A 15,108-nucleotide genomic window follows, 5' to 3' on the forward strand; every position below is an offset into this window, starting at 1 on the left:
AACACACTAAAAAAAAAACAAAGTAATCTCTTTATTCTAAAGATTATTCTAATCAAACAGGCAAATTAGATCATCAGGAAAATGAGTAGCTGGAGCAAAAGCTCTAGAATAAGAGTTCAAACCTGCCTCTGACACTTAACTGCCATGCAAACTTGTACAAGTCATTTAAATTCCTTGGATCTCAGTTTTCTTATCTGTAAAAGGAGGGACAAGATTAAACTAAATGGACTCTGAGGTGCTTTCCAGTTCTATCAATTAATAAGCATTTATTAAGTTAACTATTACATACCAAGGACCACACATATTAGGGGATACCAAACAAAGAATGGAACAGGCCTTATCCTCAAGGAAATGTCCATTCTAAATCTATGATCCTAAGAAAGAGGACATGAGACAGCTTTCTAGATTACACTTGTAAACCAAATATAAACCGAGAGAGCACTTCTGTTATTTACAACATTATACAACATAAGAAAAATACTTCTGTAGTAACAGAACTAAAATGTAGGTAAAAGCTTTTAATTCAGTTTTGCAGAGATGTACAATAAACAGAAATGTATGAAATAAAACCAGAAAGTAGACTTAGAGACAAAGGATCTGTGTTCAAATACCAGCTCTGCCACTTAATATCTGTGCAACCTTGGGACAGTCACTTCCCTACTCTGTAAAATGAGGGGATTGGCCTCTAAGGTATCTTCCAGTTCTAGGTTATGTGATCCTATGCTTAAGTTAGATAGTGCAAGGCATGGCATATAAGACTACATACTTGTTATTTTATCCCATAGGAAAAGGGAAGTCATTGAAGATCTTAATGCAGGAATGACATAATTAGACCTATTCATTAGAAAGACTACTCTCCAAGATGAATTGGAAAGAGAAGATGAAAAAGAGAGATTGTAAAGGCAAAGGTGATAAGGGTTTAGATGAAAATGGCAAGAAAATCAAGAAACAGGTGGGGCACATGCAAAAGCTTCTTTAACAGAAGGAGGAAGATGACTCCATATCAATTGGGAAGATAATCAAAAAAAATCAAAGAGAAAAGGAAGATTAAGATGAAAGGCAGACTTGGAGGAAATTGATGTTTATTCTTGGATACTTTAAGGTTACTGGGAGATATCCACATAGAAATATCTAGTAGGCAGTTAGCAATGTGGGACTGGAACTCTGAGGAAGGTCAGAATAGAGATACTAATTTATCTGTAGAGAGGCAATATATAAAATCAGAGGATTGAAAGGATTCACTAAGGGATGGAAATAGAAAAATCTGAAATGTCCAAGGAAAGAGCCTAGGGGATGACTAAAAATGAAAAGGCATAACTGTAATTCACAAAGGAGCAGAGTTATGAGGAATACATTACTGTAGAAGTCAAGAAGTGAGAATATAAAATCAAGTAATTAACCATGGCAAAGAGAACATAGTTTGAAGAGGATAAAGATTGAGAAAAACAGTGGATTTGGTAACTGATACCATGGTTACCAGGGGCCTTTAAAAGAATAATTTCATTAAAGTGGAGGGGGTAGACAAGTCATGTTTCAAAGAAATGAGAAAGGAGCGGCAGATTTTTTTTTTAATGGACAGAAAAGAGTAAGACTACCCTTTCTAGAATTCTGCTGGTAAAAGAGAAAGAAGACACAGAATGATAGTATGAGAAAGGGCAGGCTTAACAAGTTAGTATTGTTTATTTTTTAAAGGCTAGGGTAAACCTAAGCATGCTTCTAAAGTCAATGGAAAGGAACTAAAAAACAGGAAAAAAATGGGAAGATACAAAAGAGAATAGAAATCAAGGTGCCAATTAAGTGGTCTTAGAAAAAAGGAAGGTAATAATATCCTCTGAACCTAAATCAAAAGGAAAGAGTCAAAGACAAGTGTACAGGCAAGCACCCTAGCATCCCCCAGGGTGTCTGCCAAGACAGGTTCTTAGATCTGCTTTATTAAAGGAAAGCAACTCAAAATGGGTCAACAAGCTTACTTTAATCAGTCAAATATGTACCTAGTTCAGGGGAAAAAGGTCAGCACCCCGAACATCAGAGTATACAGACAGAATTATCAAGACAGAGAAACAGATCAAGTAGACAGCTTCCAAACTGTCCAACCATTACATCCATACCGAATCAACATCTGGGTTTCAACATCTGGGTTTTTCAAAGCTGAGGGGGGGCTCTCAACAACGGCTTCCCATAATCCAGATCAAATCACAGAACACTTCTCAAAGTGAGCCCCAAAACAAAGCTGCACATCAGGGCCTATATAGCCTTCTCCTGGCTCAGAGAATGTAACAACCTTATTGACTCACTGGCCAATCAAGAAGTATCTACAGAAAAACAAGCCTCCCACCCCAGGCTCCAGGTGCACTTTAGCCTAGGGGCAGGGAGGATCTTAAAAATTTACATTCCCATTACAACAAGGCACTTTCAAAGTATGGGGGAAGAACAAAAGGGGAACTCATGAGGAATGTCTTTATCCTATTCAGTAAAATCAGGCAAGATCATCTGATAGGTGACTAGCTTCATACAATGCTTTAAAACCTGTTGGCACAATGTAGTAAGCTTCATGAAAATTCATCCTAAAACATTTCTTGGTACACCAAAAAAAATTACTAGCTACTAAAGAATTAGAAACATAGTCAAATCAAGAAATCAAAAGTCAGTCCCCAAAAGACATAGGATTCACAAGACAAGAATAATTTTCAAAAAACCACAAGCCAGGGGCAGCCAGGTAGCACAGCAAGTAAGAGCACCGGCCCCAGTGTCGGGATGACCTGGGATCAAATCCGGGCTCAGACACTTAGCACCCACCCAGAAACACCTGGCCGTGTAACCTTGAGCAAGTTACTTAACCCCAAATGCTAAAAAAAAAAAAAAAAAAAGACAAGAAAAAAAAAACACAAGCCAGAAGTGACTATGTGAAAGAATGCTCCATACTAATGCAAGAATTACAAATTAAAAATGCTCTGAAGTTTTATTTCATACATTGAAAAATAGGAAAGATGACCAAAAAATAGCAACAGCCAATACTGGAAAGGCTATAGGCAAGCAGAGACACTATTGGTTAAATTGCCCATATCTTTTCATCCAGTAACCCACTGTCCCCAAGTTCCAGCACAGACCAACATTCGTAGCACCACTCATTGGGGTAGCAAACTAGATAAAAAATGGGTGCTCTGTGGATATTGGGGGGGGGGGAAAGAGTACAAAAATATAATAGAATGTTAATTGTGCAGTAATAACAAATTTGAGAAATTAAGAGAACACAAAATGAAACAAACAGAATAATATACATAGATTATATGGAAATATGTAAATAAAAAATACACTCAATCAACCAGTACTTGAAAAAGCAAGGAACGTTTCAGTAAAGAGATAATGAAATGGGGGCAGCCAGGTGGCACAGTGAGTAAAAGCGCCGGCCCTGGCGTCAGGAGGCCCGGGATCAGTTCTGGCCTCAGATACTTGGCACCCACACAAAAAAATAACTGGCTGTGTAACCTTGAGCAAGTTACTTAACCTCTATTGCTTTAAAAAAAAATACAAGATATAATGAAACACATTTCCTTCCTCATTGCAGGTGCAGAGGACTATAAGGGCAGAGTGTTGTAAATACTTCCATACAAGGTCACTGTATGGAATCTTTGTGTTTCAGCATTTTCCTTGTCACAAAGGAGAGTTCACTCTGGGATGGTTTTTCTGCCCAGAAATAAGTAGTACAAAGAGAAAAAGCCGTCAATAAAGCTTTTCAAGTCCAATTACACCAAAAGTGAAGAGGCTAAATAGTTACAGAAGAAAATTCTAATACGTACATCATTCACAAACATTTATGTCATAATACAACAGCATGAAATAGATAATCACTGACCACATAAAATTTAACTACCTTAATTTCTGTATGATTCCGCAAAAGAAAAAAAATTCTCTAGCTTAAAAAAAAAATCTATCTCAGGACTAAGGTTGATATAGACACAAAGAATACTGGAGCTAATAGGAACCTTAAATATTATCCAGTCTAGGCCATTTATTATAGATGAGAAAACTTAGACCTAGAAAGGGAAAATTCCTTTGTTCCCATAAAATTAGAGAGAAAACTACTGAGTACAGAATCCAATTCTACACTTACTGCTTTTTCTACTTACATCATTTCATATCTAAACTAGGATCCCCAACCTTTCCAAATTAGTGATCATGCATTTAGTCTAGGAGAAATAAAAAGGGAAGCATTCCATCAGACAAAGTCTGGACAAATCCATCAGCAGTGTCTGAGACAGTTCATCAAGAGTCCAGGTATCTAGTGGACTCAAGAGTGAACACCAGGGTTGACAGGACAGCAGAAGTCCTGGTCCCTCCATGGACAGATGGGCAAGTAGTGTACATATGGAAAATTATAACCCAAAAAATTTTATTCCAGAAGCTTGTTAATCAGTTTAAAACTCAGAATATTTTTCCATAGAAACACTATAAATGGTAGGCAATACATAATAAGTAACTGAAAAAGTACTATGGTTTATATATTATAGTAATACAAAATTTTACTTCTGAACAATGCAAACAAACTGTGGTCGGCACAGTGCCTTGGCAGCAAGCAGGCTCCCTGTCACTCTAGCACCAGTTATGGGAACAAAAGCTTTCCATTTCTCTGGCCTTCTTTCATTGAATGACTAAAATGCTCTTTTCCCCACTTAGGATAAACTCAGAAAAAAAATTAATTGAAAGAAAATCCCAGAGAATAAGGAGAATCCTAAGAGTTACCACAAAATTACTAGTCCAAAGTATGGTTTCTTAGTGTAGCATCTTACCCAGAGTGAACTTGGTTTACTAAGGCCACCTTAGACTTTATCTCACCAAACACAGGGTTTTTAAAAATTAGGTCCAAGTTATGCTCTACTTTCAGAGCGAGACACTTTCATATACAATCTAAGAACAGAAAATTTTCACATAAGAAATATTTTTCTTAGAATAGAAATTTTACTAACCTCTTTCATAAATGCTTTCCCTAAGCGCACCACTTTTGCAAACAAAATGGGATCATGAGAAAGGTGGGGACCAAGATGAGAGAGCATATTGAACACTTCTTTTCTCATATCTTCAAAACTGTCTGTCTGTTTTGGTGCTCGCTTGTTTTGTAACAGAGCAACAAATGATCCCTTAGCACCTTTAGGTACTCCAACTCTACAAAAAGCAAGAAATAAAACAATTTTTATACTACAGGTGATACCTACACCGTTTTAAAATTTCTAATTCACATTTACTTTAAACACTGAGTTACTCTATATCTCCATTATTTCATTTTATTAGACTAGCAAACCAAAGATCTATGCACAGTGCAAAAAAAAAAAAAAAACATGACAAATATCAAGAAAAATAAGGGATAAACCTCAATGGCACAGAAAACTGAAACACAAAGATATAGATATAGCTAAGTGTTAAATCAAGTGTTAATACTTTTTGATCCAGGTCCTTTCTATACTAATTATTGGGGAGATACAGGGAAGGGGGTCAAATTTCACATATGACTTGTGGCAGAACCTTAAGTCCAGTATGTTTTCTGTTAGGCAGTTGGACGACTGCAGATTCACAGAAGACACTATCCAAGGAGATTTTCTCACAGCCCAACTGGCAATAGAGATAACAGCCAATATCTTTACGGTATCCAAAAGTTGGGGTTGCTAATAAAGACTTTATAAATGATGCCACTGCTACTGCTCCTAAGCAGTCCCACAGATTTGGAGTACTCCTGGGATTGTCAAAATAACTGTGGAAGGACAGAGGTTGAGATGGTAATGGTGCAAACAGCAGCCTGCATATCATGGAATGAGAATTTCAGAGTTATTTAATATAAGATTGAGGTAGTTGACACTAGACACAAACCTTAATGACCAGGAAAATAGACAGAAAAAAGGAAGAGAAACAAGTTCTCACACTCCTCAAAGACCTAGGGTTCAGGTATCACTATGACTTAAATTTCTTGGCATATGCATGTGCTAAACCTGGTTTAGATGAGAGGAGAGCATTTGACCACTAGTTAGCAATATTTCTTGAGATTATACACTACGCATGTTTCATTTCATTGTAAGTTAAGAATGTACAATTTGATAAAACAGTATCTTTCATTGTCATCAAAGTCAGTAAAGGACTTCAATGCTTAGTAAAATATATAACATACCTTCGGTAGAGGGGCTCAACAGTTACATGGATAAGCTGGCAAAGAGCAATGGCTATTGGCCTGTGTGAAGAAGCATAGAATGGGGGCATCTGATCCATAATGCTCTGTGCGTGTTGCCAATCACTAATCTTTAAGAGAGCTTCCAATAAACCAAGTTTCTGGTTATCAGGTGGCTAAAAAACAAATACACAGACAAAATAAAAAATCTAGATATTTTTTCTATTAAAATCATTAACCATTTTCATACATAGAACATAAGTTTTTTAGAAAATTAAAACTGTAATTGATTTTAAAACATTAAAAGGAAAAATAACTGTAAAATCAGTTATTTTAAAAGGTAAAAAAAGTTTTTTGATAAAAGTACCATTAAGGTTTTGGGCTATTTAAAAAATCAGCAAAAATGACAGCAGGAAATTAATACGGTAATTATGTTGATACTAAAGCCTTCATTAGTCTATAATTAGGATTACATATTCTTGATTAAATAATTAAGCCCACAAAATATGATCTGCACAGTTCCTCAAAAATATATTAAACAGCTGATCACAATTCTCAGTAAAATAATGTTCTAATGGAATGAACTGGTTACCTAAGCATCTTTTGGGTTAAAAAACTAATTTGCATACTTTCCTGAATTGAGGATTATGTATTATCTCCAGGTCATATTCTGAAATTGATTACCATTGTACTTTATTAAAGAAAGCCAGTCCTAGGGTTCAATGTTGTTTTCTTAAATAAATCCCCAATATCAGGGTTTTTATTGTAATTTGCCTCAATCCTATTAGATTGCCAAAAAAAAAAAATTCTGATTTCGATTACATTTAAATTTTACTATATAATTATATATACTATATATAAATACATACTATACTATATAAAAACCCTCCTACATTCCTTATTATCTGTGGAAGATGAAATGTTTTCTTCATCTGATTTTAAAATAACCTGTAGATTGAATTAAACCAATTTAGCACCACTTATCTTAGTTCACATCTGCCACAAATATCTAAAACCCTTGAGTTTCATATGAAGGTCCCTTCATAAATACTTTTTAAGCTTTCTACAAAAAAAAAAGGTGATCAGCCTTTTGGAAAGCTGCCAAACAGATTTAAAAGATAGTCATAGTCAATTTTAGAAGTTAGCAATATCCCCCAAAATACAGGTTTCATTGGCATCAAGAATACTTATAAATTTATATGCCCATAAACTGATTCCATTCACGAGGATTCTTCTTTTTGGTTTAGAAATAAAGTGCAGTATTCAATTCTACTAGTATATTTTAAGTACCTTATCTGTTTTCTCCTCCTCTTTTTCCTTTTCTTTGTCTCTCTCATCCATCTTTTCAGAAGACAAGACAACCATGGTAAGTTTTCTAACAATTTGCTTGGCTTCCACAATTTCTTGTTTGTGCTCATCAAGAATGGTATTATCCACTGGAAGAAGCTATACACATAAGAGTGAAAATTATGTAAAAGGGATAATCTCAACTACCTGCCCATATCAAAAAGCCAGAAAGGGGGGGGGGGGGGAAGGAGAGAATGAATTCTCAAGAACTTCCAAAATTTTCCCCAAAAGTCACCATAGTGCAGTGGTAAGAATGCTGGTCTTGAAGGGTGGCTAGGTGGTGCAGTGAATAGGGCACTGGCCCTGGAGTCAGGAGGACCCGAGTTCAAATCCGACCTCAGACACTTAACACAAAAACTAGCTGTGTGACCTTGGGCAAGTCACTTAACCCCAATTGCCCTCCAAAAAGCAAAAAAAAAAAAAAACTGATCTTGGAATCAGGAGAGAATTAGGCTCAAATCCTACATCCAACACTTACTATGCAACCCTGGGCAAGTTACTTGATATAATTATCAGTTTCCTTATCTATAAAATGGAGATAGAGTAAAGGAGTACAAAGAGACAGAGTAAAGAGCACTGGATTCATAATCCTAACAGCTCAAAAACTGACTCGGCTATTTACTAGGCATGACATCATAGGCAAAAATCACTTAACCCCTCTAATCTTCTTTATAAAATGAGAAAATTTGACTAGATGACCTCTAAGGACCCTACTAGCTTTAAACCTTTGATTCCAGGACTTTATGAAGAAAACATGATGAATTCAAAATTAGAAGTTCCACCTATACTTATGCCCACAGTTTTACATTTCCCTCCTAATAGGTTTTCTTATTGATTCTCCTTTAATGCTTCTAAAGGATGATAGTGACTTATTTTGGACTAATTTAAAAGGATTTAATAATTCTAAGTTTTAAATGACATCTGTCAGTTTAAAGAATTCTAAAACAAGCTTTTGTCTCAAACATTAAGAACCTGAAAAAGTGGAAGAATTGGTTTATTAGTGACAGAGACAGCAAAGTTGAGAGGTAAAGGCTACTTGGGCGCAGTGAATTTTAGACACACTAAATTTCAAGTGATAGGACACATAAAAATATTATCATAATCCAAAGCCCAAGAAAATTTCCTCATAAATCCCACTTTGCCAGGGTAAATTCTAAACCATGAGTCTACCAAAGTAACCTTCCCCTAGTTTAAATCACAGATTTACAATTTACATTAAGAGGGGATATAATGATGTAGCTCCCATTCCAACTGAGTGCCTAAAAATATTATCACAGTGCGAAGGAAAGAATATTCCCAAATGACAAAATGAAGCCTTAGTCTGAGGACAATCCATGTGTCCTCATTAGATGTACTGTTTATTGAGTTTAGTCATCTTTGCACATACTCAAACTTTAACTTCTAAACAAAAAGTATTAACTTACGAGGACTAAACATGCCACATGCTACGAAGTACTATACTTCTCTCCCTAGTCCCTCAACAATTTTACTCCCTCTTCCTACTTCTCAATTGTGTAATGGCAGACAATACTCTTTTCTCTTAAGTTTAAATAACTTACGTGAACATAAAGATCGTCTAAATCAATAAGATCGTACTGCAGAAGTATTGCTGCAACTCTATATAAAGATGCTGGCGTCTCTCCATTTGGTTCCTTAAAAAAATTAATGAATGTCATTTAACAAAAGAACTACTTAAAAAAAAATCAAATAAACTGCAATCTTTCTCCTACATATAGTATGATCTAGTAGAAAGAACAGAGAACCCAAGGAAGTCTAAATTAAAAATTTACTTTACAAAACTTCAAGTACTATATCAAATCAACTATTGCTATGACCATCAATAATAATTTAAACCAAAAAAATCTAGCTCAAAGGTAGATTAAGTACCTGACACTTTTAAAGGGGATACTTTATTGATACAAATAGATATCTAAATGGTAAGATTCCAATAATAATTAAACACTGAGCTACTATTGGAGAACACAGTTAAGGGCACTATACTACAGCACTATTATCTTCCTATCTCTATATCCAAAAGGTCCTGGGACCTATGTATCTCTCTTCTCTTGAGAAAATCAGGGAAAAGATGGAAAATAAGAATATATATAATAGGATATTATATAATAATATAATAAGAAAAGAATAGCTAACCTGCTAGCAAGAGAAGTCACTACTTTTCTTCTCTGGCCTGTCTCCTCTTTCTCCAAAGAATTTTTCTATCTTGGTCTTCCCTTTCCACATTCCCAATCTTTCCTCACAAAGCTCTACCTTCTCTCAGATTTGAGGATTTTTGTGGGGGATTGGGGGTAAATGAAACAAATGAATCCACCCCTCTCCTGCCTCCTAAGGGACCCCAAGGGAATAACAATTTTTTTTTTATTAAAGTAAAATAACTAACAGTCCACTGGGTCCTTCAGCTGCTAATTAAAGATTTCTCCTACCATAATTAAGATACCAAAAGAATAAAACCATTAGTATTTTTTAAAAGGGCTTACTATATTACAACAGTATCAATTAATGCCATTTAATCAAGAGAAAATTTAAATATAAGATTAACACATATATAAATCAGTGATATTTTAAGATATAAATATAATACCTGATAAAACTTGAATTTGAACCCTAGAATATGACATAGTGTTTGTGGTTCACACATACACATATAGGATTCTATTAACGGTACAAAAAACTCATCATATTCTGGTCTGCATTCATAGACTTCTAAAATGATATCCAGAACTCTGTTCGGGTCCAGATTAAAGCATCCTATAACAGATATAGTAAGGTCAATAATTTATAATTAAATGCTTATCATTTCTTGTAAAGCAGAGACTTTCAGAAACAACTTAAACACACAAAACAACAGACAGGAAGTGAGGTTAGTGCTGTTCTATTCCTAGCCTAGGGAAGGCTAAAAATAAAAATTATCTTGAGATATTACTTGGGGGAGTGGGGGTGAAATCACCCAATTGCCATTAGTCAGGTACTTCTTCAATTGTTAGAAAATTCAAATCTAAATAATACAAGAAAACTAGATTTCAAAATTAAGATTATCCTTCTTAATCTTATTGTGAATTTTCTTTAACAAAGTAAAATGGTTCTCTAAAAATATCCGTTTCTTAAATGACTAAGGGTAAAACAACTATATTTTTCTCTATTTTAAAAACAGCCCCTCAGATAAGCCAAAGGCAAAGAGTCTTCAAAACAGGTAATATAGAATGGTTCACATGGAAACAAGCTCTATCCACTTCTTTATCCTTCCTCTGTGAATTAAGTTAAATTTCTGAAAACAGAATTTTTCAAATATTATAAAAACTGAAATCACTGAATAATTACCAGTTAGAAATCAGACAGTATAATATATAGTCACCTAATTTTTCAGAAGCAGAAAATAGCCTTTGCTACAATATCTATGTGAAAAAAGTAGACTAACAGGCATATGATGAGTTGTACGTCTTAAATGTTTTAGAAATTACAGTAGATAATAACTGGCTCTATTAAAGTTTATACTTGAAATAAGAATATATATTTGAAATATGAATTTAGTTTTCCTTTTTTTTATTATCTGAGATTATAATTTCCAAGAGAAAAAAAGGCTGGTAACCAAATAATAAAGTTTGTGATACTCAGCTTAATTAATAACTCATGATCAATAACTAAGATAAAAGGTGACAAAGTAACCAAAACAGAGGTTTAGAAAAATTTTAAAGCTTTAAGAAGTAACAAGCCATTTCTTGTGGATGGAAAACCCAGTTACTTACTAAGCTTGTTTTTCTGGAAAACCTTATCTATTGGCAACTGTTGGGAGTACAGAGGGCATATGCTCTCTGCCCTACCCAAGTATCTGCTTATGTAAGACCCATTGTTAGCCACATTAGAGGGCTTCCAGAATATCCAGTCTGAGTTTATCAGAGATAATATCATTGCTTCAGACAAACAATCATTATCACCATAATCTATTAACATCAGAGGATTACGTTGATGAACCACTAAGAGTCAAGGAAATGCATAAAGCAAAAAAAAATTATATTCTTAACAGACTATGATCAAGCAATGCTATTTTATGCAAGTATATGAACAAAATGGCTACTCTAAAAAGTTAGAAGAAAAAACAGAAACTCTGATTTAGCTACCTCTAAAAGACAAAAGAGGCCTTCTCTTAACTCTGTCCAAGTTGTTAAGACTATTTCCTTCTAGTTTTTCCTGAAAAGAGAGCTTTTCAGAGAATATTTGTCAAAGGATTTAAAATGTCATTGGTATTCTTTCATTTCCTTCAAACTCTAAAGGAAGACATAAAATATCTCCTTAAGATCTAGAGTATATGAAGAGTTAAGTTCCTTTGGTCTGAGTGAAAAATTCAACCCTGATCCTGAGTGACACTAGAGCAGTACTTCTTAAAACATTTTCATACCATGGAATCCTTTGGCAGTGTGAAGTCTATGATACCCTCCTCAAAGTAACACTTTTAAATGCACAAAATAAAGCACAGAGGATTGCAAAGCAAACTAATTATACTAAAATACGATAACCAACATTTTTTTTTAAGTTCACAGAAAATAGGTTAAGAACCCTTGCCCTGGATGAAAGGGACCATATATCACTAGATCTAGAATTTAGGGAAACCATTCCTGCTGAGCACTAGACTAAGTTGCCTTCTCATTCTCTGGATTTTGTTAAACATTTATAAATTTAAAAAGCACCCTTGAATAAAACGGGAATGAAGATCTTATCTTCTGCCTGGGACTAAAGAGGGGAGAGGGAGTGCAAAGGGCTTAGTGCCTTTAACTTTTTTTTTTTTTTACTAGTAATGACAGGATGAAGAGAGAATATACATAGCACAGGAAGGAGAGCTGGCCTGAATCAGGAAGACCTGGGTTCAAGTCCAGCCTCTGACACATACTGACTGTATAAGCCTAGACAAATCTCTTAATTTCTCAGTGCCCTAGGCTTAGCGCTGTAAGACTAGAAGTTGCAGAAAAGGAGCTGATGTGCACAGATTGAGGGAGTTCCCTAAAAAAATGAAAATCCTTAGTCTAATCCAATGATAGAATGATCATAATCCATATGATGATTTAAAATTTGCAAAGCACTTCACATAGTCTCTCCTTTGGGCCTCATAATAATCCTGTAAGGTATTATTATATATTAAGGTATTATAATAATTACAAGCATTATTATCCCCATTATACACATCAAAAAAGCTGAGGCTGAGAGAGATTAAGTGACTTGTCTGGTCACATAATTATATGTATCAGAGGAAGGACCTGAACCCAGGTTCAGGACTCTATTCACTATAGCACACTCCTTCACATAATAAGGGTTAAAAAAAAAAAAAGCATATGGAGTACATTAAGGTTTGGCCATTTTCTATGAATATTCATTGGCAATTAAAAAAAAAGTTCTTTCAAAATGTACATATAAAATGCTATATATGCCTTACCTATTAAAGATTTGATATTTTCTAAGATTAAGTCGCTAGTGATGTTTCCAGACAAATCCTGCCCCAATTCTGCAATCAGTTTTGCATAACCTTCGTTCTCTTCTCTTAAGAGATTGAATTTTTGCTGCTTATAACTGAAAGTAGATAAACAGTTAAGTAAATAAGACCAACTTAAACAAATATTTGTGTGTGTGTCTGTAATGTGTTTTGTTGGATTATGATATCTCACAAAGTTGTACTATTTTAACAATGGGTAAGATTCATAAAGAGGGGATAAAGAAATAAAAAACTACTTTTCAAAAAATATATTAGCTTTTCTTATATAATGATGAAATCCAAAAAATAACACCAGGCAGAGGACATTGGAAGAAATATATTATCTTTCTTTTGTAATCTAGAAAATCACCTTTTAGTTACTATTTTGTTAATATTAAAAACAATAGAAATTATTTTAATTCAGTGATTAGATTATGTTTTATATTATTAGACAAAAATTTTAACCACTGACCTAACTTTTGAGCTACTTCAAAAAGTAAAATTTTAAAAAATGCCAAATACCCTGTTCTTTAAAAATAACCAACATACACAAATTAGGAACTGAAAATATCAATTAACTCTACCACCTAATCTACAACATGACATGCATATACTTACAAAAGTTTTGTCTTGATTTTAACAGATTTTTGATTGAATTGTTGGGACTGCTTAATAAGCCCTAAAGATTCCAATGTCTCTGGATCCAAACGCTCCTTTAAGATTGTGTCTGAAACTAGATACTACATAAAACAAAAGTGATTAAAAAAAGGCTACTTTTTTCTAAGTGTTCAAGTTCATATTTTTATTCTCCATTACTTCAAGGCATTGTTTTAACTCTAAAAAGTTAAAATCAAATGCTATATATATATATATATAGCTCACCACAAAACAATTCTGACTTTTAAGCAATTTAACTCTAAAGACCTTTATGTTTCTGTCTTTCTCTGTCTCCCTAATGCTTAGAAAACTACCTGGGACATGGGCATATATTAAGAATTTAATAAATGTATACTAACTTGTATACTAACAGGGATCAAGAAGGAACTAAGCAAAAGATTTGATCTACCCCCTCAGTGAGGGATTAATTAGGTTTTACTCTGTTGTTTAGTTTTATGAATTTCCAGAATGTCAAAATAGCCAAAAATATAAGCACATATGCATCCCATAGTCAAATTTGATTTGGGAATTATCAGATTCCCTACTCTTTCAAGTTATTACCACTGCATGCCCCATATTAGCATGGAAAATTCAATCACATTCTAAACTATAAAGTTCAGCAAAGAAAAAAAATTCTGAAGGACATACTTACCAAGCAGGACAACACCAACTGTGTAAAATGATCTCTCTTGCTTTTCTCTTCTAAACAACTTGTCTCAATATCTATGACAAATGACAAAGATAAAGAAAATTAATTGTTTTATAGTTTTTATTGCAAGCTTTAACCCTCTAGCTTCTCCAAACAAGGTTGTTTACCTCATTTAAAATTATTACAAAACAACCTGTTTGATTTTTAAGTTTGTTACTAACCCCTATATGTGAAATGAGTATATACTTTTCAGTTTTTTCTCTGAGTGGTAGTGATGGATCCATATTCCCTTAAGACCAATGGACATATTCATAAGATGGCTAGCCAGTATAAAAAGTACAGTCCATGGCCCTTAAAGTTCGAATGAAAGGTTTTTCTTGTTTTAACAAAAAAGGGGGGGGGGGGGAGATGTATAACAACCAGAGCTGTTCAACAACAGAATGAGCTACCACCAAAAATAATGAAGCTCCCCATCACTTAAGTGTTGAAGCAAAGGTTAAATACCACATGTAAACATCTAAAGTCACTTCCAATTCTATTATTCTAAATGGTACAGCTATAGATTTTAAAAAGTGACTTTGGCTTATGTAACAGTCTAACCATTTTTAAGCTATTCAGAAACACAAAAACCCCAAATATTCAAATAGGATCTACTATTTCATTGATTTGGACACTTCCTCAAATTATGCAAATTGCAACCTCTCCATCCCTATCCATATATTCTTGCCTCCTAAAAACCTGCCACAGTGATATGTTTTAAAAGACCTTCGAAATTTTCTCTAGGTAATCTAGCTCGTTCTCCTTCTAGTTAATTCTGGGCCTAACTTC

General features: G+C 34.2%; 1 protein-coding gene across 10 annotated transcripts in view; it reads right to left on the minus strand.

The window, feature by feature from the left end:
• Positions 1 to 15,108, minus strand: part of THOC2 (THO complex subunit 2) — a 95,091-nt gene that overhangs the window by 59,079 nt on the left and 20,904 nt on the right. For all 10 annotated transcript variants that reach the window (XM_069074035.1, XM_069074034.1, XM_069074033.1 and 7 more), the window contains exons 5-12: positions 14,284 to 14,354; positions 13,593 to 13,714; positions 12,939 to 13,072; positions 10,098 to 10,264; positions 9,058 to 9,150; positions 7,442 to 7,597; positions 6,155 to 6,327; positions 4,965 to 5,160 (exon numbers count right to left, since the gene is read on the minus strand). In XM_069074035.1, the coding sequence (XP_068930136.1) occupies positions 4,965 to 5,160; positions 6,155 to 6,327; positions 7,442 to 7,597; positions 9,058 to 9,150; positions 10,098 to 10,264; positions 12,939 to 13,072; positions 13,593 to 13,714; positions 14,284 to 14,354 (1,112 nt within the window). The remainder of the gene's footprint in view (positions 1 to 4,964; positions 5,161 to 6,154; positions 6,328 to 7,441; positions 7,598 to 9,057; positions 9,151 to 10,097; positions 10,265 to 12,938; positions 13,073 to 13,592; positions 13,715 to 14,283; positions 14,355 to 15,108) is intronic.

Source organism: Petaurus breviceps, unplaced genomic scaffold, assembly GCF_028583685.1.
Source record: "Petaurus breviceps papuanus isolate PSGF00001 unplaced genomic scaffold, PetGlider_PUasm1.0 90881, whole genome shotgun sequence".
Lineage (NCBI taxonomy): Eukaryota > Metazoa > Chordata > Mammalia > Diprotodontia > Petauridae > Petaurus > Petaurus breviceps.